The sequence below is a fragment of the Hyla sarda genome, chromosome 4 (genome assembly GCF_029499605.1).
Source record: "Hyla sarda isolate aHylSar1 chromosome 4, aHylSar1.hap1, whole genome shotgun sequence".
Classification (NCBI taxonomy): Eukaryota; Metazoa; Chordata; class Amphibia; order Anura; family Hylidae; genus Hyla; species Hyla sarda.
Window position 1 is genome coordinate 241,012,167 of NC_079192.1, and position 22,336 is coordinate 241,034,502.

General features: G+C 40.0%; 1 protein-coding gene across 5 annotated transcripts in view; it reads left to right on the forward strand.

The window, feature by feature from the left end:
* Positions 1 to 22,336, forward strand: part of TSPAN12 (tetraspanin 12) — a 204,596-nt gene that overhangs the window by 97,261 nt on the left and 84,999 nt on the right. For 3 of the 5 annotated variants that reach the window (XM_056573827.1, XM_056573828.1, XM_056573824.1), the window contains 2 exons: positions 10,302 to 10,376; positions 13,613 to 13,633. The exons of 1 other annotated variant lie outside the window; for it this stretch is intronic. In XM_056573827.1, coding sequence (XP_056429802.1) covers positions 10,302 to 10,376; positions 13,613 to 13,633 — 96 coding nt within the window. The remainder of the gene's footprint in view (positions 1 to 10,301; positions 10,377 to 13,612; positions 13,634 to 22,336) is intronic. One more of the 5 variants, XM_056573825.1, reaches the window with a different exon arrangement.

Here is a 22,336-nt window from a genome sequence, read left to right on the forward strand (position 1 = left end):
GCCTCCGGTAACCGCCTCCTCTTCTTGGTTGCCGATGGTTGGATGAATCAGTCAATCACCAGCTGTAGCGCAGTCCGACTCGGCCGGCGATAGGCTGAGCGGCAGTGTGAAAACTCTTCAGGACACAAAATTCTTCACTACACCGGCACCTGCGGCCGGGGCTGAAAGCGTCACACTGCCGCTCAGCCTATCGCCGGCCGAGTCGGACTGCGCTGCGGCTAGTGATTGGCTGAGTCATCCGACCACTGGCAACCAGGAAGTGGATTGCGGCGGAGACCGGAGACTGTTACCGGAGGCCCTGGGGGAGCGGAGGAAGGTATGTGCATTTTAATTTTTTTACTGCCGGCACTATGGGGGACAATTTTTATGGTCTGGAGTTCTCCTTTAAGGGGTTATCCAGTATTAGAAAATTACCTTGTGTGTGGTATTACAATTTGCCTCTATTCACTTGGAACTATGGAACTGAGCTGCAATACCACACCCAAACTCCAGACAAATGTGGTGCTATTTTTATTTTTTTAAAGAAATCAGCTCTGTTTTTCTATTTCTCGATAACCTTTTTAATATGTGTTGTGTCTGTACATATAATCTGAGTAAAATTGTTACGAATGAAATAGTAATGTACTGTCATACAGTACCTGGAATAGTCTAATAGTTAATGTATCCAGCACGGTGTGGCTAAACCTACCACGTGGAGCTTGATAAATTGGTGCCAAAGGAAGATCTGTGTCTTGCTGGAAATTATCTATGTCTCCCTGAAACAGCAATTACAGCTCTGCACATCTCTGAATAGTGAAATGTCACATTGAGTCAAAAGGAGAAAAAGAGCAGAAAAGTGACTCTAAGTATGGAATAGCGATTTGAATCAATATTACCCACTGATAACCTTGTCCTGTGGAGTCGATCCTGAATAAGAAATGATCTGCTTCTACTTAGCAAATGGCATTGCCCAATAGGAATCATGGCCTTTGCTCTTCCATACGCATTTGTTTTCAATAAAGGGGAGCTGCCTTGGTGCTGTATATGCCGTACATTAATAATTTAGCTATCAGCATGTTAGAAAATAATCCACTTTTGAAATAACACAGAGACATTAAAGGGATGTGATGGGGAGGATGAAAGATGTGAGCTGTGGATCCCCATCATGTGATGGAAATGAGGGAGATGAGATGTAAAATGTCATATGCATGCCATGTATTATGTATATCCAGTAACTACATACACATCATTTCACATTGACAAGATCATCTTCTTTATACATTTTTCTCTGCCATCTGATCTTAAGTGATGTCAAAGTCTCCTTTTAGTCATTTTCTACATAAATTAGCTCGAAGTGCAAATGTGCATGATAATTGTCTAACAACATGGAAGCTTCTTTCTGCAGACTCCTCCAGGTTCTTATTAATAGCTTTTCATTCTGTTCTATAAAAGACAGCTTTGATTTAGTGATTGACAATTATATTAATACGAATATCATTCCCTTTATATAATATTATTTAACAGAACCGGTCATCTCTCCTTAATTGTCTGCTTTAGGAAATACAAATAGTAAATAACAATTTCAGGGCATCATTCTTACAGCTCCGCATTTTACAACGGTGTTTCCATTCTGACACTTTCAGCTATGATAGGTCAGTGTCAAGTTGTTTAGGGACACACCACATTGATAAGGGGAATACCCAGTTGTCATTGTTTTCATATATTACCTTGAAGATGAACAGAGAGATTTCTAAGAAAAGATGCTACAAAAGTGTTATTTTCAAGGGAATGCAAGTTTTAACTGAGACATGTTAGGAGAGGCAACAATCCCTCTTGGCATCCCTCACAGATCCAGTGATACCCTTCTGGGTTGCAGGGAATTTCACATTTACTATAGTTATTCTACAGTGAAAAACTGACTCTCATTTGTTAACCCCTTTGTTACGTCCTGAGTCTTCTCCCTTCCTATAACATGGAGCCACGGCGGGTTGGGCCCAGCCGGTACCCGTGGCTAATAGTGCGCGGTGATCGTGGTGCCATGCGCTGTTAACCCTTTAGACATGGCATTCAAAGTTGATTGCCGCGTCTAAAGTGAAAGTAAACTACCCCCGGCTAGCTCACTGGGCTGTCCGGGACTGCGGTAAGGACCCCTACCTTCCTTCTGCGGTTCCGATCACCTAATGACTGCTCCATGCCTGAGATCCAGGCATGAGCAGTCAAGCGGCAGAATCATTGATCAATGTTATCCTATGGGATAACAATGATTAATATAAAAGATCAGTGTGTGCAGTGTTATAGTCCCCTATGGGACATTGCAAAAAAAAGGGAGAAAAAAAAAAGTTAATAAGGATAATTTAACCCCTTCTGTAATAACAGTAAGAATCACCCCCCTTTTCCCATTTTAAAAACAGTGTAAATAAAAATAAACGTGGTATTGCCACGTGCGAAAATATCTGAATTATAAAAATATATCATTAATTAAACCGCACTGTCAATGGCGTACATGCAAAAAAAATCCAAAGTCCAGAATAGCGTATTTTTGGTCACTTTTTATATCATGAAAAAATTAGCTGGGCTGGGGGGGGGGTTAGTGTCACTGGCCGTAACAAAGATAGATTGTTTTTAACACCGGGTTTCTCCAGTTGTTTCACCACTACAACTACCAGCATGCCCTGACAGCCAATAGATGTCAGGGCAAGCTGGGAGTTGTAGTTGTGAAACAGCTGGGGGTACACTGTTATGAGAACAATCATGACCTGTAATAGATAAGCTAAGGGTGTATAGATAAGCTAAGGGCGGAAGTCGGCCCCCAGCAGGCATCAGTGACGTCACGCATGCTGGGGAAGTCTGCCTGGTAATTGAGCACACTACCAGATAAACAAAAAGCCATTTGTATGATAGTAAAAAAAAATGTAAAGGCAGGGAGGGGGTTAGGGATAGATGGACAATAGGCAGGGACAGAAAAAAAAAGGATAGGGAGCTACTCTTTAAGGATAGATGGCAGCGTGGCTACTGGTAGGCCTAAAGGACAGTGTTACAGTATTCTGGGGGGTATGCAAACTGTATAGAATCGAAGTCTGGTTGTTACATGCATGAGGATGGAAATAACTGATTCGGATTAAGAAATGTCAGGATTTGTGAGATTGTGCAGTATTAGTGAAGGAGTGGCATTATGCAGAAAAGTGATCCTGGAGAATGGGAGAAGGAAAAGTTTTGAAATCATTTTATTCTCGTGATCTGTTCTGTTTTTTTAGTAAATAGTGATGGATGGAAGACCAGATGACCTTCCATCAGCCAGGGTTAATTCTTTATCTACTCATACCTATTGCTTGTGTAGGGCTCCAGCACTGAAGACATTGTCTATGCATACCCACTTAAAAAGTATTTACAGACGTTGACCATCATGTCAGAACTTGCACCTATAACTAAAATCCAAATTCTGCAACAAATACCTTGTACTTGTTAGTACATGTACTTTTAGATATGGAGGTAGGTTCAGTAGGTCATCAACATTACCTTTTTGATGGTATATAGAATGCCATAATCAACTGTGCTATTTCATTTTATCCAGTCAAAAAACGATACTTTTCTGTACACATATTTTAACATCAGAGCCTTGAGCGACGTATAGCACTGTATCTCTTTGCAGCTGCATACATCAGAAGTATCCAGCAAAGGTAAACACAGTGTGAACACATACTTAAACACACTGCATGATGCTCCTGATGACCTTTAGCACAAAGCAATAGTTAACAAAATTAAGTGGGTTATCAAGGTTCTTGCAAAAATTCATATCCTGCTGGTGCCAGGAAAAAATAGAGAAAAAAATATATACCTACAAAGCCCTAATCCCCTTCAGCTCCTGTTTATCTCTGATGGTCCCCTGATCTTTTCTCTATCTGCTTTCAAGTAGAGTGCCCTGCCAGCTCAGCCAATCACTGGCCTCAGCTGTGTTCAGTCTTGCCGGATAACCTCTTTAAGTGCAGATAGTTAGTTAAAATCTACCTGTCATTAGCAAAAACTTTTTAGATAATATAGATAATAACATAAGTATATTTGTAAGATACATTGGTTAAAAATTGTGTATATTTTTGAGTGAAAAACTGTCCCTGCAGGTATTGCCTGTCTGTCTCTATGAGGAGTCCAAATACAGGAAGGGAGGACAGGACAAGCAGGGCTCTGTGCAGGCTCCTGGCGTGTCATAGAGCCTCAGTGCACAGAGCCCTGCTTGTCCTCAGTGTACAGAGTCCTGCTTGTCTTCAGTACACAGAGCTCTGCTTGTCCTCAGTGTACAGAGCCCTGCTTGTCCTCGGTGCACAGAGCCCCGCGTGTCCTCGGTGTACAGAGCCCTGCTTGTCCTCAGTGTACGGAGCCCCGCTTGTCCTCAGTGTACGGAGCCCTGCTTGTCCTCGGTGTACAGAGCCCTGCTTGTCCTCGGTGTACAGAGCCCTGCTTGTCCTCAGTGTACAGAGCCCTGCTTGTCCTCAGTGCACAGAGCCCTGCTTGTCCTCACACACTTCCTGTATTTGGAATCCTCACAAACACACACAGGCAAAAGGGACAATTTTTTAACCCATGTATATTACAAATATAAATAATGGTATTATCTACATTATATAAAAGTTTTTGTTAATGACAGGTTCACTTTAAATAATTGTAAGGTATTTAGGAAATGTAATGTTTGTTTATACCGGAAGATATTACATTTAAATTAGCTTTCAACCTTAGTATCCCCAAACGGTGCGCACTGTGTCTAAAACACCTACTGTATAAAAACTTTATAGTTATGGGAAGCTCTATGAATTTGGTTTAATACAAGAATAACAGAAACCATAAAACTTTCACTTTAGTAAAGCAGGTAGAATGTGAGGTCATTGGGCTTGCTGGGGTTGTGCAGTCTATATGTGCCTTAAACTTTACTTTGAGATTGAGCTATATAGCTTTATACTTATATTTATGACATTTTATTACATTAGATAAATCTACCAGACTTGCTGCCCTTTTTTCAGGACTGGGTTACCTAGTTGTTAAGAATGTGTTCGAATATTTTGCTGGATTATTTAGCAGTTTGATTATAAGTTATCACCACATGAAGGTATTGTATCCAGTTGTACTGAACAATACAGGACAGCCATGATGCTATTTAGTTCAGTTGTTTGTCAGTTTATCAAACTTCTAGAAGAGCAAGCCGTAAATAATTGTTATTTATCTCCAAGGAGCTCACAATTGCTCTATCCAGACTTCGGGAATTTACTTTGTATTTTACTTGTTTTATATCCTGTCTAGTTGGTAAGGTAATAAACAACTGACAGCGATAAATTTAAACCTGCATCAGTAAAGTTGCCGGTCTGAACCTAACACAGGGTGAAATTTATCACCCGTTTCCTAAGTTGTAGTTTGTTTATTTAATTTTAAACTTGCGAGATACTAAAACTGACCACACAGAACTTCCTTAAATTTCCCATGTTTTATGGCATTGCTGTACAAGATGAAAACACTGTGTAAGCCGGTATAAAGCATGGTAAACCAACATTTAAAAAAAAAGTCATTTTTAATTTAAAGGAGTCTGAGGAGTCTGACAGTTTTTGCATCCCGGAGTACTCCTTTAATTGTCAAAAATGGTTACAGTACTTTGTAGGTGTTACACCCTTTGATGTAACTGGTAAAAGGTTTCACTGTATATATATATTTTTTTGTGCTCTGTACGTAGGCCTACATCAGTGTTTTTAAACATTCCCAATGACCCCCTACTGAAATAAATACATTTAAAGAGAACCAGTCATCGCTTTCATACTGCCCAAACAGGCAGCGTGAGAAAAATAATTACAGTGACCCCCCAACCTATGATGGCCCTGACATACGATCACTTCAACATACGATGGCCTCTCAGAGGCCATCACATGTTGAAGGCAGCATCAACATACGATGCTTTTGTATGTCGGGGCCATCGCATAAACGGCTATCCGGCAGAGCAGACTGCTTCAGCTGCCTCCGGATAGCCGTTTACGGTGCCCCTTGTGGTCCGCTGATGATCACTTACCTGTCCTTGGGGCTCCGGCCCATCCTCTTTGGGCTCCCCTGCATCGTCGGCACTCTCCATCATCATCATCACGTTGCTGCGCACGCTGTCCCGTCATTCAATAGGAGCGGCGTGCATAATGATGTCATGGCGGCGACGGAGACCGAGGATGCTGGGGAAGCAGAGGCCTTGCCGGAGCTTTCCGGGCATGCTGGGTGTTGTAGTTTTGCAACCTCTGGAGGTCCGCAGGTTGTAGATCATTGTCCTATACTTTACATTGCACGGATCCCTCAACATACGATGGTTTCAACAAACGATGGTCCATTCGGAACGGATTACCATCATATGTTGAGGGACCACTGTACTTAAAAACCATCCAAGAATGAAGTGAGTTAATCTGGGCACTCCCTGCCAGCTTCTCCTCACCCTGTTTGACTTGTATGATAGATCTTACCCTGTGTTTTTTTTCCCGCTGAGAAATAAAATTCACGCTGCATAAAAAAATAAAACACAAAATAAATAAAACAAGAACATGTCACTTATTGATCTTATATAAAGTGCTTACTCATTACAGAAATGCAAAGATATGCCTCAAATTTACCTGGGGATCCTCAATGGATTTTTCCTGTGGTGAAGTCTGTCTTTAAAGCAGTGTTTTCCTAACAGTGTGTCTCCAGCTGTTGCAAAGCTAAAACTCCCAGCATGCCTGGACAGCCAAAAGTTGTATCGGCATGCTGGGAGTTGTAGTTTTCCAACAGTTGGAGACACACTGTTTGGAAAACACTGCTTAAAGTGATCAGTGAATCTTATAGGTTGGACCACTGTGGCTAACATATTCTTCTAAGGATAGGAAATATCATCTTTGTACATCATTGTACAGTTGATATAATAAGGACATGTTCACACTAAAGAATTTTCGTTCGTGGAATTGCACTCTGGAATTCCTCTGTGTTAACATTACCACTGGTGTGAATGGCCATTCCGGGACCCATTCACACTGCGAAATTTCAGCGGCAGAGAACTCTGCCTCTGAAATTGATCCACTGGAAGAATGAGCCTGGTCATTCTTTTGGCGGAATTACGCATGCACTGCATTGCGGGCAGTGTTGAGGCACAGGTCTGCGCAGTCTTACTGCTGAAGGATTTGGGCGGTGGCTGCCAGATGGAACCTCCAAGCCAAATGCCTGATCGAAATTCAAAGCCCCATTGAGTTCAGTGGGATTCTGCCCGGAATTCTGAAAAATTCTAACGACAAGTCTTATATATTTGCCATGTGTGAAAATTCAGCCGTGTGAATGGGACAGCGGAATCCCCATTGAACATAGTGGGGGACATTTAACATTGCTGTCTTTGGCAAGCAAGTTCTGAAGTAATTTATTTTATTTTATTTTTTTAGCTTTTATTTTGCTTATGTGCTGCATATTTATCATACTAACACAGGGGGTTGATACATTTGGAGCACATAAGCATAAGTTGACATTTTTTTATTAGTGCTTTCCACAGGCAGTTCTGTAAGCCAGGTCATACTTGGAGTTGACTTGCAACTTTTTGAAGGGGTTTGATACTTTTTTTTGCCTACGTGACATTCACTCGTCATAAGTACACCACCACTGCAAAGTTGCTTACGTAAGGCTGTTTGCAACTTTATGGATCCCCAAAAAAGTCGCACAAAAAAGTGCTTAGGCACACAAGCAAAAAAAAAAAATGCCTCTAGGGCCCCCTTTACATATGTCTGCCGTCCGTTTTCCTTTCCCTCCGACGCTGCCCGGAGGGAAAATGATGCCAGAACTGATCCCATTCATTTGAATAGGACCCTTCACAATCATCCGGCATCTCAGTTTAGACGCCAGATGATTGGACTCGCCCGACCAGCACAGACAGGGTTACATGTTCCCCCGTCCATGCCGCATATACCTGTCAGGCAACTGATAGTTTTGACTGATGACAATTTATGCACTTTTTGAGCATCAGTCCTGCCCTCAGTTGTGAACAGTTTATGTAAAAAGACGGAGCCTGATACAACTGACATATGTAAACCTAGCCTTAACACCATGATAACTGTCCCCCAGTGTGAACATAGCCTGAATTACTGCCATAGATTTCTCGTTTACAAGCTTCCGTTATGAGCTCGTACAGTTCAGCAAGGCCCCTTGCTCAGATGACTGCTCAGTGCACCATGGAATAAGGACAATTTCTTTCCTAGACTGCAAATTACTGTGCAGATATTGAACTATAAGTGACTGTGGAGAATGTGCTAGAACAAAGAGCAATATAGTTATCAGAAAATGCTTTTCTTGTTCTGATATTTATTAGATGTAAATGATGTTAATAGGTGAAAATACTGTACACTTTACTTTCTGGCTTAACAGAATCCAGGACACTTTAACATTTTTACATGGTCATACATCAGATTAGATTAATTTTAACAATAAAAAACTGAATATTAAAACATTTAATAGTAGTTTTCAGTTTTATATTAAAGGGGTACTCCGGTAAAAAACATATATATATATATTTTTTAAATCAACTGGTGCCAGAAAGTTAAACAGATTTGTAAATTACTGCTTCTATTAAAAAAATCTTTATCCTTCCAGTACTTATTAGCGGCTGTATATTACAGAAAAAGTTCCTTTCTTTTTGTATTTCTTTTTTTTCTGTCCACAGTGCTCTCTGCTGACACCTCTGTCTGTATCAGGAACTGTCGAGAGCAGGAGCAAATCTTCATAGCAAACTTATGCTGCTCTGGACAGTTCCTGATACAGACAGAGGTGTCAGTAGAGAGCACTGTGGACAAAAAAATAAATCCAAAAAGAAAGGAACTTTCTCTTTAAAGGGGGTACTCCGGTGAAAACCTTTTTTTCTTTGAAATTACTGGTGCCAGAAAGTTAAACATATTTGCAAATTACTTCTCTTAAAAAACCTTAAAGGGGTATTCCAGGCAAAAACTTTTTTTATATATATCAACTGGCTCCGGAAAGTAAAACCGATTTGTAAATTACTTCTATTAAAAAATCTTAATCCTTCCAATAGTTATTAGCTTCTGAAGTTTTCTGTCTAACTGCTCAATGATGATGTCACGTCCCAGGAGCTGTGCATGATGGGAAAATATCCCCATAGGAGCTGCACAGCTCCTGGGACATGAGTCATCAGAAAGCAGTTAGACAGAAAACATCAACTGAACTTCAGAAGCTAATAACTATTGGAAGGATTAAGTAATTTACAAATCTGTTTAACTTTCCGGAGCCAGTTGATATATAAAAAAAAGTTTTGGCCTGGAATACCCCTTTAATCCTTCAAGGACTTATTAGCTGCTGAATACTACAGAGGAAATTCCTTTATTTTTGGAACACTGATGACATCACGAGCACAGTGTTCTCTGCTGACATCTCTGTCCATTTTAGCAACCATGCATAGCAGATGTATGCTAAGGGCAGCATGGTGGCTCAGTGGTTAGCACTCCTGCCTTGCAGTGCTGGGGCCTTGGGTTCAAATCCCACTAAGGACAACAATAAATAAACAGTTATTATTATTATTAGAATAACGTCAGCAGAGAGCACTGTGCTCGTGATGTCATCAGAGAGCATTCCAAAAAGAAAAAAATGTCCTCTGTAGTATTCAGCAGCTAATAAGTGCTGGAAGGATTCAGATTTTTTAAGAGAAGTAATTTCCAAATCTGTTTAACTTTCTGGCACCAGTTGATCTAAAGGAAAAAAAGTTTTCTCTGGAGTACCCCTTTGATATACAGCCGCTAATAAGTACTGGAAGGATGAAGATTTTTTTATAGAAGTAATTTAAAAATCTGTTTAACTTTCAGGCACCAGTTGATTAAATAAAATGTTTTCCACCGGAGTACCCCTTTAAAATAGCAATGGCATATTTAATATAATTTAATATATAATGATCAGATGTGCACTTCTGTCATCTACCAAGTATATATCAATTCCAGATCTCTGAACCTTTATTGTGTACTTTGGGTGGTTAAACATCTGTTCCAGTTGTGGGATGAACACGGGTATGTACGGCTTGTTACAAGACACAGATCTGACAGCTTTCTGTAACAGTAATGAGCCAACCACCACAAGACCAAGACATACTTCACCTCTGGAACTAAACATTGAAATTGGAAAACTTGTAGAACTTTTTATCATGTTAAAAAGGAATATTCTCTGTAGTTCATGGTACATGGAATGCCTTACTAACATGTTTATTAACCAGACCCTTTATTTTTTAATATTTGAACATTTTAGAAGAATTGATTCAAAATACATTTCACAGTCTTATGTCGTCTTCTTTTTTTTTGCAGTATTTTGGGAGCTTGTTAATCATTTTCTGCATTGAGTTGGCATGTGGTGTATGGACATATGAGCAAGAAATCACGGTATGTAAAAAAAAAAATACAACAATCATAAATTTTGGTTTAACTGATAGATTGTGTATATATAAACTCATTTTGTATATTTTTTTACATGCAATAATTGGATTGTGTATTTTTTACACATTTTAATAGGTATCATTTTCTTACATGTATTTGAATGATCAATGGCCTTAAACATCAACAAGATTAGGGCTAGTATCTTTTTAGTTATGAACAATTCACATTTGCCTATGCCATTTTCTAAATGATCAGTCCTTAACCCCTTAAGGACTCAGCCCATTTGGGCCATATGGACGTTTTTCCTCCTTGCCTTCTAAAAATCATAACTCTTTTCATCCACAGACTAGTATGAGGGCTTGTTTTTTGCACGACCAGTTGTCCTTTGTAATGACATCACTCATTTTACCATAAAATGTATGGCGCAACCAAAAAAATACTATTTGTGTGGGGAAATTGATAAGAAAACCGCAATTTTGCTATTTTTGGAAGGTTTCGTTTTCATGCTGTACACTTTATGGTACAATAGACTTGTTTTCTTTATTCTGTGGGTCAATACGATTAAAATGATACCCATGATTACATACTTTCTATTATTATACTACTTAAAAAAAACTTGCGAGCTTTTTAACCAAATTAGTGCGTTTAAAATCCCTCTATTTTGCTGACCTATAACTTTTTCATTTTTCCTTATAAGCGGTGGTATGAGGGCTCATTTTTTACGCTGTGATCTGTAATTTTTTTTTCACATTTGCATATATAAAGCTTTTAATACACGTTTTAGCAATTTTATTTGGAATAAAATGTTATAAAAAAAAAGCACGAATTTTTGACTTTATTTTTATTTTTTACGTTCACACCGTTCACCATACGGATAATTAACATTATATTTTAATAGTTCGGTATTGATCATGGCATCTGAGGGGTTAATGGTGGACATCCACGCGATCGCGCGGGACCGCGCTAACAGCAGCCGGGACCTGCCGTGCATGACCCGAGCATCACTCCGACGCTCGCTGTCACATATAGGATGTAAATGTACATCCTGGTGCATTAAGTACCACCGCACCAGGACGTACATTTAGGTCCTGCGTCGTTAAAGGGGTATTCCAAGAAAAAACTTTTATTTTATTTTTTATTTTTTTTTATATCAACTGGCTCCAGAAAGTTAAACATAATTGTAAATGACTTCTATTAAAACATCTCAATCCGTCCAATAATTATCAGCTGCTGAAGTTGACTTGATCTTTTCTGTCTGGCAACAGTGCTCTTTGCTGACATCTCTGCTTGTCTCGGGAACTGCACAGAGTAGAAGAGGTTTGCTATGGGAATTTACTTCTACTCTGATCAGTCAAGTGTCATCAGAGAGCATTTAGACAGAAAAGAACAACTCAACTTCAGCAGCTGATAATTATTGGAAGGATTGAGATATTTTTTGTATAGAAATAATTTACAAATCTGTCTAACTTTTTGGAGCCAGTTGATATACATAAAAAAGTTTTTTTTTCCAGGATAACCCCTTCAATCTGTGAAGGTTGTCCTCTTGGAGGACATTGCAATAAACAAAAAATTACAATCTGCAGCCTTGTCTGAGCTTAATTTGCCTTTGGTAAGCATGCAGATTTGTGCCATTTATGGTTAGTTATTAGGAGATCATATATTTACTATTGTTTGAGTATTCGTACATTTAAGGGCACCATGCTGCTATCATGGAAGGTCAGTGTGGTCTTTAGTGAATTGATGAACTCATTTTTTTTGAAGATATAAACTAATTTATTAAAGTGAAGGGCTTTTAGGCTGGGTTTGCACACAGTATTTTGATTGCTATTTTTAGCCCTTCCGACACCCCCCCAGTGATCAGACACCTGTCCGCTATCCTGTGGTCAGGGAACAAGTTGTTTTTCACCGGACCACCCCTTTAAAATCTATTTACCCCCACCACAGCACTCTATTATGTTATAGAAAACACTGTATAACCCCTGTAAAATGTCAATGCATTAGACAAAGTTGTGTAATATGTTCTAAAACCATTATGTACGAGCACATAGTGGAATTTCTGTGAGCAGAAAATATAAAAGCAGGAACTATTAAGGCATGTTCACACAACGGACGTTCTGTGCAAAAATCCACTTTGGAATTCCGTGTGGCATTTTAGGTGCATTGCATTTTATAGTGACTTTACTTGGTTATGTAGACTGTAGATTTTTTGGCCTCAGAAATTCCGCGTGGAAAACAAATTTCACAGCGCAATGGCAAAATCCATTGTGAACAGATGCCCTTAACATTCAGTCTTCTAATAAAACCACTCACTTAGAAGTATGGTTGCTGTGAAGCCATTATTTTACAAATAACACCCTGAAATGACAACAATAGCGTACAAACCAAGCATATAGGAGCCAGGCATTACAGTGAAAGGAAATAATAGACATCTGTTACCGGAGAACAGTTTTCATGTCGGCTTTTATGTTTTAGTCTTTTTAGTGTAAATGTCCCTCTACATTTCCAGCACAGCCCCAGTCTTTATAAAGCATAACTGTGGACTTGTTTGTTTACATTAACAAGGTGTCCCAAATATTTTGAAAGCATTTTATCTACATTTTTCAGACCATAACATGTCTTGTAAAACACAAGTCTGTTTCCAGTCTTTCACTTGTATCTGCTGCGGTGCCAAGTCAAACAATATTTGCTTGCTTTGTTAGTCACACAACACTGATAGGAAAGCGTCTGGAAACAGTGACCAAATATTTTTTTTCTAATATAGCATACAAAGAACATGACATTGTTTTTTTCCCATACACACTATTTTACAGTATATCACACCTAGCATATGTTGTGCGCTGGTTTTATACATGGGAATCTGTCTAATGGACAGTTACATGTAAAGTGGAATAAACGCTACTTCATCACCTTGTTAAACAGTTTTCTTTGGGGGCATGTTGTTGGCAAAAATAACTAAAAATATAGTTTTCTTTTAGAAGGAATATTATGCAAAAAAATAGGAAAAACACCACATGTAGACATATCCTAAGGCAGGGTTTCCCAACCAGCACGCCTCCAACTGTTGCAAAACTACAACTCCGAGCATGTTGGGACAGCTGTTGGCTGGCTGAGTATGCTGGGAAATGTAGTTTTGCAACTGCCACAGGCACACGGATTCAGAAACACTTCCCTGAGAACAACATGGCGACAGATTTGTTGAAATTTAAAATGGTAATAACTTCATTTCATTTCTATTTTTGTAGCATGATCATGGATTTTTGCAGGTAATCTTCAGCATGTGAATATTTAGTAAAATGTATATAAACATTCCCTTTGTACGTACTGCATCAGGTCTTAAAACTATTCTGTTCCCTTTAAAGCGTACCTGTCATATCACTGAAAAAAATAATGCTTATACAGTGGTCCCTCAACATACGATGGTAATCCGTTCCAAACGGACCATTGTTTGTTGAAACCATCGCATGTTGAGGGATCCGTGCAATGTAAAGCATAGGACAGTGGTCTACAACCTGTGGACCTCCAGATGTTGCAAAACTACAACACTCAGCATGCCCGGACAGCCAACCTCCGGGCATGCTGGGTGTTGTAGTTTTGCAACATCTGGAGGTCCGCAGGTTGAAGACCACTGGTATAGGAAGTTATACTCACCTGCCGCCCCCCCCGCTCCAGACCATCACCGCTGCCCGGGATGTCTCCCTCCATCGCTGTGTCGCCGCGTCCCCGACGCTCCAACTACGCCTCTGCTTCCCAGGCATCCGCGCTCTCCGTCGCCGCCATCACGTCCCTACGCATGCAGCTCCTATTGGATGACGGGACGGCGTGAGAGGCCATCATATGTTGAAATTATTGTATGTCGGGGCCATCGTAGGTCTGGGGGTCACTGTATGTGTTACTCGCTAGGTCATGCAGATGCTTTACATGTCTAACCTCTGTTTTTGACATACAAATCCCTCTGTTCTGCTGCCCAAGGACTGAGCCCGCCCTCATTCACCATGCATTCACTTCCTCCCTTAGTCTGCGGTGCCTGGTCTCTTTATCCGATGACTGCAGGCTTCCCTGTAAGGCTGGGTTCACATCACGTTTTTGAAATACAGTTCCCATATCAGGTTTTTGATAAAAAAGCGGATTCCTCAAAACCTGACTAAACTGTATTAAAACGTGTGTAACAAATTTTTATTTGTATAGGGTTCAAAACCGTATATGGTTTGAAAAATGATGTCCAGTTGCATCAATTTTTTAAGAAAAAATATACGTTTTGAACTATTCACTTCATTATGAATAAAGTTTTACTTGTTTGATTGAAATTCCATGGGAAAAAAAACTGTGGAAAGTCAAAAACTGTATGGTGAAAACTGGATGGAACCATACGCACATACGGTTCTGTACGGTTCCCATTGACTCCCATGTTAAAAAAACGTATATGGTTTAATACGGTTTTTCACCCGGACCAAAAACCTTGGTAGGCCACAGTTTTCTGTCCGGAAAAAAAAAAGTAAGAAACCGTGTGGTTTGAAAAACGGAGACAACAGCAAACATTATGGTGCATATGGTTTCAAATGGGAAGTCTATAGGCACGGTTTTCTGTATGGTTGCATACGTTTTTTTTTTTTTTTTATGAAACTGTAGGCCAAACCGTATAGCAAAATCGTGGTGTGAACCCACCCTAACCCCCTTCTCTCTGTTTTCAGCCAGGAGTCTAATAGACAAGACAGGAGTGAGCACAGAGAAGTCCTACTCTCTGTCACTTCCTGGACTTTGTCCCGGCCTGTGCTTTAGCTGGGACAAACATAATGCTGCTGGACGGGATTGTGTTCTAGATGATATAGGGACCCCTAGTGGTGTTTTTTTTTATAAGCCAATAAGCCATGATTTCTATAATAAACCATTCATTTGTATTACATTTATTAGAAAGATTGATGTTTTGCCAAGATGTACGACATATAAAAAAGTTTTTTCATTCTGACTGAGCCGATTTAACGATTTTAATGGGAATATACTGGCATTCTTATTACCATTATGAAACCTCCCTCTATTCACAAATACTGCAGCTAAATATAGGCTGGGATCGCTGCATTGTGAAGGCTAGTATAATTCAGTATAAATAGGGAAGCATTTACAGAGAGTGCCAACCTGATGGACCCTTTATAAATCAATATGATTGTGACGATCATTTATATCCATCATGGATCATAGAAAAAAGGAAGCAGTGATGCAGGTGTAAAAAGATCCAAAGTAATGTTGCCAATATACAATCTAGCTAAACTGTAACAATTGTACAAAAGGTCAAATAAACAGAAACATCTGTTTTGTCTTCTTTATATCATACAGAAATGTTGCTGTAGTAATGCTCACTTTTATATAAGTTGTATTGTTACGGCAACATTTTTTTTTATCATGTGTAATATATAGGTGTGTAATAAACATCTGTGTGTATGCAGGGTTGTAGCATTGTGTAGGACAGGTGTGCAGGCTGTGTGTAATATATAGGTGTGTAATAAACATCTGTGTGTATGCAGGGTTGTAGCATTGTGTAGGACAGGTGTGCAGGCTGTGTGTAATACATATAGGTGTGTAATAAACATCTGTGTATATGCAGGGTTGTAACATTGTGTAGGACAGGTGTGCAGGCTGTGTGTAATATATAGGTGTGTAATAAACATCTGTGTATATGCAGGGTTGTAGCATTGTGTAGGACAGGTGTGCAGGCTGTGTGTAATATATAGGTGTGTAATAAACCTCTGTGTGTATGCAGGGTTGTAGCATTGTGTAGGACAGGTGTGCAGGCTGTGTGTAATATATAGGTGTGTAATAAACATCTGTGCGTATGCAGGGTTGTAGCATTGTGTAGGACAGGTGTGCAGGCTGTGTGTAATATATAGGTGTGTAATAAACCTCTGTGTGTATGCAGGGTTGTAGCATTGTGTAGGACAGGTGTGAAGGCTGTGTGTAATATATAGGTGTGTAATAAACATCTGTGTGTATGCAGGGTTGTAGCATTGTGTAGGACAGGTGTGCAGGCTGTGTGTAATATATAGGTGTGTAATATACATATGTGTGTATGCAGGGTTGTAGCATTGTGTAGGACAGGTGTGCAGGCTGTGTGTAATACATATAGGTGTGTAATAAACATCTGTGTATATGCAGGGTTGTAACATTGTGTAGGACAGGTGTGCAGGCTGTGTGTAATATATAGGTGTGTAATAAACATCTGTGTATATGCAGGGTTGTAGCATTGTGTAGGACAGGTGTGCAGGCTGTGTGTAATATATAGGTGTGTAATAAACCTCTGTGTGTATGCAGGGTTGTAGCATTGTGTAGGACAGGTGTGCAGGCTGTGTGTAATATATAGGTGTGTAATAAACATCTGTGCGTATGCAGGGTTGTAGCATTGTGTAGGACAGGTGTGCAGGCTGTGTGTAATATATAGGTGTGTAATAAACCTCTGTGTGTATGCAGGGTTGTAGCATTGTGTAGGACAGGTGTGAAGGCTGTGTGTAATATATAGGTGTGTAATAAACATCTGTGTGTATGCAGGGTTGTAGCATTGTGTAGGACAGGTGTGCAGGCTGTGTGTAATATATAGGTGTGTAATATACATATGTGTGTATGCAGGGTTGTAACATTGTGTAGGACAGGTGTGCAGGCTGTGTGTAATATATAGGTGTGTAATATACATATGTGTGTATGCAGGGTTGTAACATTGTGTAGGACAGGTGTGCAGGCTGTGTGTAATATATAGGTGTGTAATATACATATGTGTGTATGCAGGGTTGTAGCATTGTGTAGGACAGGTGTGCAAGCTGTATGTAATATATAGGTGTGTAATAAACATCTGTGTATATGCAGGGTTGTAGGATTGTGTAGGACAGGTGTGCAGGCTGTATGTAATATATAGGTGTGTAATAAACATACGTGTATATGCAGGGTTGTAGCATTGTGTAGGACAGGTGTGCAGGCTGTGTGTAATAAATATAGGTGTGTAATAAACATATGTGTGTATGCAGGGTTGTAGCATTGTGTAGGACAGGTGTGCAGGCTGTGTGTAATATATAGGTGTGTAATAAACATCTGTGTGTATGCAGGGTTGTAGCATTGTGTAGGACAGGTATGCAGGCTGTGTGTAATATATAGGTGTGTAATAAACCTCTGTGTGTATGCAGGGTTGTAGCATTGTGTAGGACAGGTGTGCAGGCTGTGTGTAATATATAGGTGTGTAATAAACATCTGTGCGTATGCAGGGTTGTAGCATTGTGTAGGACAGGTGTGCAGGCTGTGTGTAATATATAGGTGTGTAATAAACCTCTGTGTGTATGCAGGGTTGTAGCATTGTGTAGGACAGGTGTGAAGGCTGTGTGTAATATATAGGTGTGTAATAAACATCTGTGTGTATGCAGGGTTGTAGCATTGTGTAGGACAGGTGTGCAGGCTGTGTGTAATATATAGGTGTGTAATATACATATGTGTGTATGCAGGGTTGTAACATTGTGTAGGACAGGTGTGCAGGCTGTGTGTAATATATAGGTGTGTAATATACATATGTGTGTATGCAGGGTTGTAACATTGTGTAGGACAGGTGTGCAGGCTGTGTGTAATATATAGGTGTGTAATATACATATGTGTGTATGCAGGGTTGTAGCATTGTGTAGGACAGGTGTGCAAGCTGTATGTAATATATAGGTGTGTAATAAACATCTGTGTATATGCAGGGTTGTAGGATTGTGTAGGACAGGTGTGCAGGCTGTATGTAATATATAGGTGTGTAATAAACATACGTGTATATGCAGGGTTGTAGCATTGTGTAGGACAGGTGTGCAGGCTGTGTGTAATAAATATAGGTGTGTAATAAACATACGTGTGTATGCAGGGTTGTAGCATTGTGTAGGACAGGTGTGCAGGCTGTGTGTAATATATATAGGTGTGTAATAAACATATGTGTGTATGCAGGGTTGTAGCATTGTGTAGGACAGGTGTGCAGGCTGTGTGTAATATATATAGGTGTGTAATAAACATCTGTGTGTATGCAGGGTTGTAGCATTGTGTAGGACAGGTGTGCAGGCTGTGTGTAATATATAGGTGTGTAATAAACATCTGTGTGTATGCAGGGTTGTTGCTTTGTGTAGGACAGGTGTGCAGGCTGTGTGTAATATATATAGGTGTGTAATAAACATCTGTGTGTATGCAGGGTTGTAGCATTGTGTAGGACAGGTGTGCAGGCTGTGTGTAATATATAGGTGTGTAATATACATATGTGTGTATGCAGGGTTGTAGCATTGTGTAGGACAGGTGTGCAGGCTGTATATAATATATAGGTGTGTAATAAACATACGTGTATATGCAGGGTTGTAGCATTGTGTAGGACAGGTGTGCAGGCTGTATGTAATATATAGGTGTGTAATAAACATCTGTGTGTATGCAGGGTTGTAGCATTGTGTAGGACAGGTGTGCAGGCTGTGTGTAATATATAGGTGTGTAATAAACATCTGTGTGTATGCAGGGTTGTAGCATTGTGTAGGACAGGTGTGCAGGCTGTGTGTAATATATAGGTGTGTAATAAACATCTGTGTGTATGCAGGGTTGTAGCATTGTGCAGGACAGGCGTGCAGGCTGTGTGTAATATATAGGTGTGTAATAAACATCTGTGTGTATGCAGGGTTGTAACATTGTGTAGGACAGGTGTGCAGGCTGTATGTAATATATAGGTGTGTAATAAACATCTGTGTGTATGCAGGGTTGTAGCATTGTGTAGGACAGGTGTGCAGGCTGTGTGTAATATATAGGTGTGTAATAAACATCTGTGTGTATGCAGGGTTGTAGCATTGTGTAGGACAGGTGTGCAGGCTGTGTGTAATACATATAGGTGTGTAATAAACATCTGTGTATATGCAGGGTTGTAACATTGTGTAGGACAGGTGTGCAGGCTGTGTGTAATATATAGGTGTGTAATAAACCTCTGTGTGTATGCAGGGTTGTAGCATTGTGTAGGACAGGTGTGCAGGCTGTGTGTAATATATAGGTGTGTAATAAACATCTGTGTGTATGCAGGGTTGTAGCATTGTGTAGGACAGGTATGCAGGCTGTGTGTAATATATAGGTGTGTAATAAACCTCTGTGTGTATGCAGGGTTGTAGCATTGTGTAGGACAGGTATGCAGGCTGTGTGTAATAAATATAGGTGTGTAATAAACATATGTGTGTATGCAGGGTTGTAGCATTGTGTAGGACAGGTGTGCAGGCTGTGTGTAATATATATAGGTGTGTAATAAACATATGTGTGTATGCAGGGTTGTAGCATTGTGTAGGACAGGTGTGCAGGCTGTGTGTAATATATATAGGTGTGTAATAAACATCTGTGTGTATGCAGGGTTGTAGCATTGTGTAGGACAGGTGTGCAGGCTGTGTGTAATATATAGGTGTGTAATAAACATCTGTGTGTATGCAGGGTTGTTGCTTTGTGTAGGACAGGTGTGCAGGCTGTGTGTAATATATATAGGTGTGTAATAAACATCTGTGTGTATGCAGGGTTGTAGCATTGTGTAGGACAGGTGTGCAGGCTGTGTGTAATATATAGGTGTGTAATATACATATGTGTGTATGCAGGGTTGTAGCATTGTGTAGGACAGGTGTGCAGGCTGTATATAATATATAGGTGTGTAATAAACATACGTGTATATGCAGGGTTGTAGCATTGTGTAGGACAGGTGTGCAGGCTGTATGTAATATATAGGTGTGTAATAAACATCTGTGTGTATGCAGGGTTGTAGCATTGTGTAGGACAGGTGTGCAGGCTGTGTGTAATATATAGGTGTGTAATAAACATCTGTGTGTATGCAGGGTTGTAGCATTGTGTAGGACAGGTGTGCAGGCTGTGTGTAATACATATAGGTGTGTAATAAACATCTGTGTATATGCAGGGTTGTAACATTGTGTAGGACAGGTGTGCAGGCTGTGTGTAATATATAGGTGTGTAATAAACCTCTGTGTGTATGCAGGGTTGTAGCATTGTGTAGGACAGGTGTGCAGGCTGTGTGTAATATATAGGTGTGTAATAAACATCTGTGTGTATGCAGGGTTGTAGCATTGTGTAGGACAGGTATGCAGGCTGTGTGTAATATATAGGTGTGTAATAAACCTCTGTGTGTATGCAGGGTTGTAGCATTGTGTAGGACAGGTATGCAGGCTGTGTGTAATAAATATAGGTGTGTAATAAACATATGTGTGTATGCAGGGTTGTAGCATTGTGTAGGACAGGTGTGCAGGCTGTGTGTAATATATATAGGTGTGTAATAAACATATGTGTGTATGCAGGGTTGTAGCATTGTGTAGGACAGGTGTGCAGGCTGTGTGTAATATATATAGGTGTGTAATAAACATCTGTGTGTATGCAGGGTTGTAGCATTGTGTAGGACAGGTGTGCAGGCTGTGTGTAATATATAGGTGTGTAATAAACATCTGTGTGTATGCAGGGTTGTTGCTTTGTGTAGGACAGGTGTGCAGGCTGTGTGTAATATATATAGGTGTGTAATAAACATCTGTGTGTATGCAGGGTTGTAGCATTGTGTAGGACAGGTGTGCAGGCTGTGTGTAATATATAGGTGTGTAATATACATATGTGTGTATGCAGGGTTGTAGCATTGTGTAGGACAGGTGTGCAGGCTGTATATAATATATAGGTGTGTAATAAACATACGTGTATATGCAGGGTTGTAGCATTGTGTAGGACAGGTGTGCAGGCTGTATGTAATATATAGGTGTGTAATAAACATCTGTGTGTATGCAGGGTTGTAGCATTGTGTAGGACAGGTGTGCAGGCTGTGTGTAATATATAGGTGTGTAATAAACATCTGTGTGTATGCAGGGTTGTAGCATTGTGCAGGACAGGCGTGCAGGCTGTGTGTAATATATAGGTGTGTAATAAACATCTGTGTGTATGCAGGGTTGTAGCATTGTGTAGGACAGGTGTGCAAGCTGTGTGTAATATATAGGTGTGTAATAAACATATATGTGTATGCAGGGTTGTAGCATTGTGTAGGACAGGTGTGCAGGCTGTTTGTAATATATATAGGTGTGTAATAAACATATGTGTGTATGCAGGGTTGTAGCATTGTGTAGGACAGGTGTGCAGGCTGTGTGTAATATATATAGGTGTGTAATAAACATCTGTGTGTATGCAGGGTTGTAGCATTGTGTAGGACAGGTGTGCAGGCTGTGTGTAATATATATAGGTGTGTAATAAACATATGTGTGTATGCAGGGTTGTAGCATTGTGTAGGACAGGTGTGCAGGCTGTGTGTAATATATATAGGTGTGTAATAAACATATGTGTATATGCAGGGTTGTAGCATTGTGTAGGACAGGTGTACAGGCTGTGTGTAATATATATAGGTGTGTAATAAACATATGTGTGTATGCAGGGTTGTAGCATTGTGTAGGACAGGTGTGCAGGCTGTGTGTAATATATAGGTGTGTAATATACATATGTGTATTCAGGGTTGTAGCATTGTGTAGGACAGGTGTGCAGGCTGTGTGTAATATATAGGTGTGTAATAAACATCTGTGTGTATGCAGGGTTGTAGCATTGTGTAGGACAGGTGTGCAGGCTGTATGTAATATATAGGTGTGTAGTAAACATCTGTGTATATGCAGGGTTGTAGCATTGTGTAGGACAGGTGTGCAGGCTGTATGTAATATATAGGTGTGTAATAAACCTCTGTGTATATGCAGGGTTGTAGCATTGTGTAGGACAGGTGTGCAGGCTGTATGTAATATATATAGGTGTGTAATAAACATCTGTGTGTATGCAGGGTTGTAGCATTGTGTAGGACAGGTGTGCAGGCTGTGTGTAATATATATAGGTGTGTAATAAACATATGTGTGTATGCAGGGTTGTAGCATTGTGTAGGACAGGTTTGCAGGCTGTGTGTAATATATATATAGGTGTGTAATAAACATCTGTGTGTATTCAGGGTT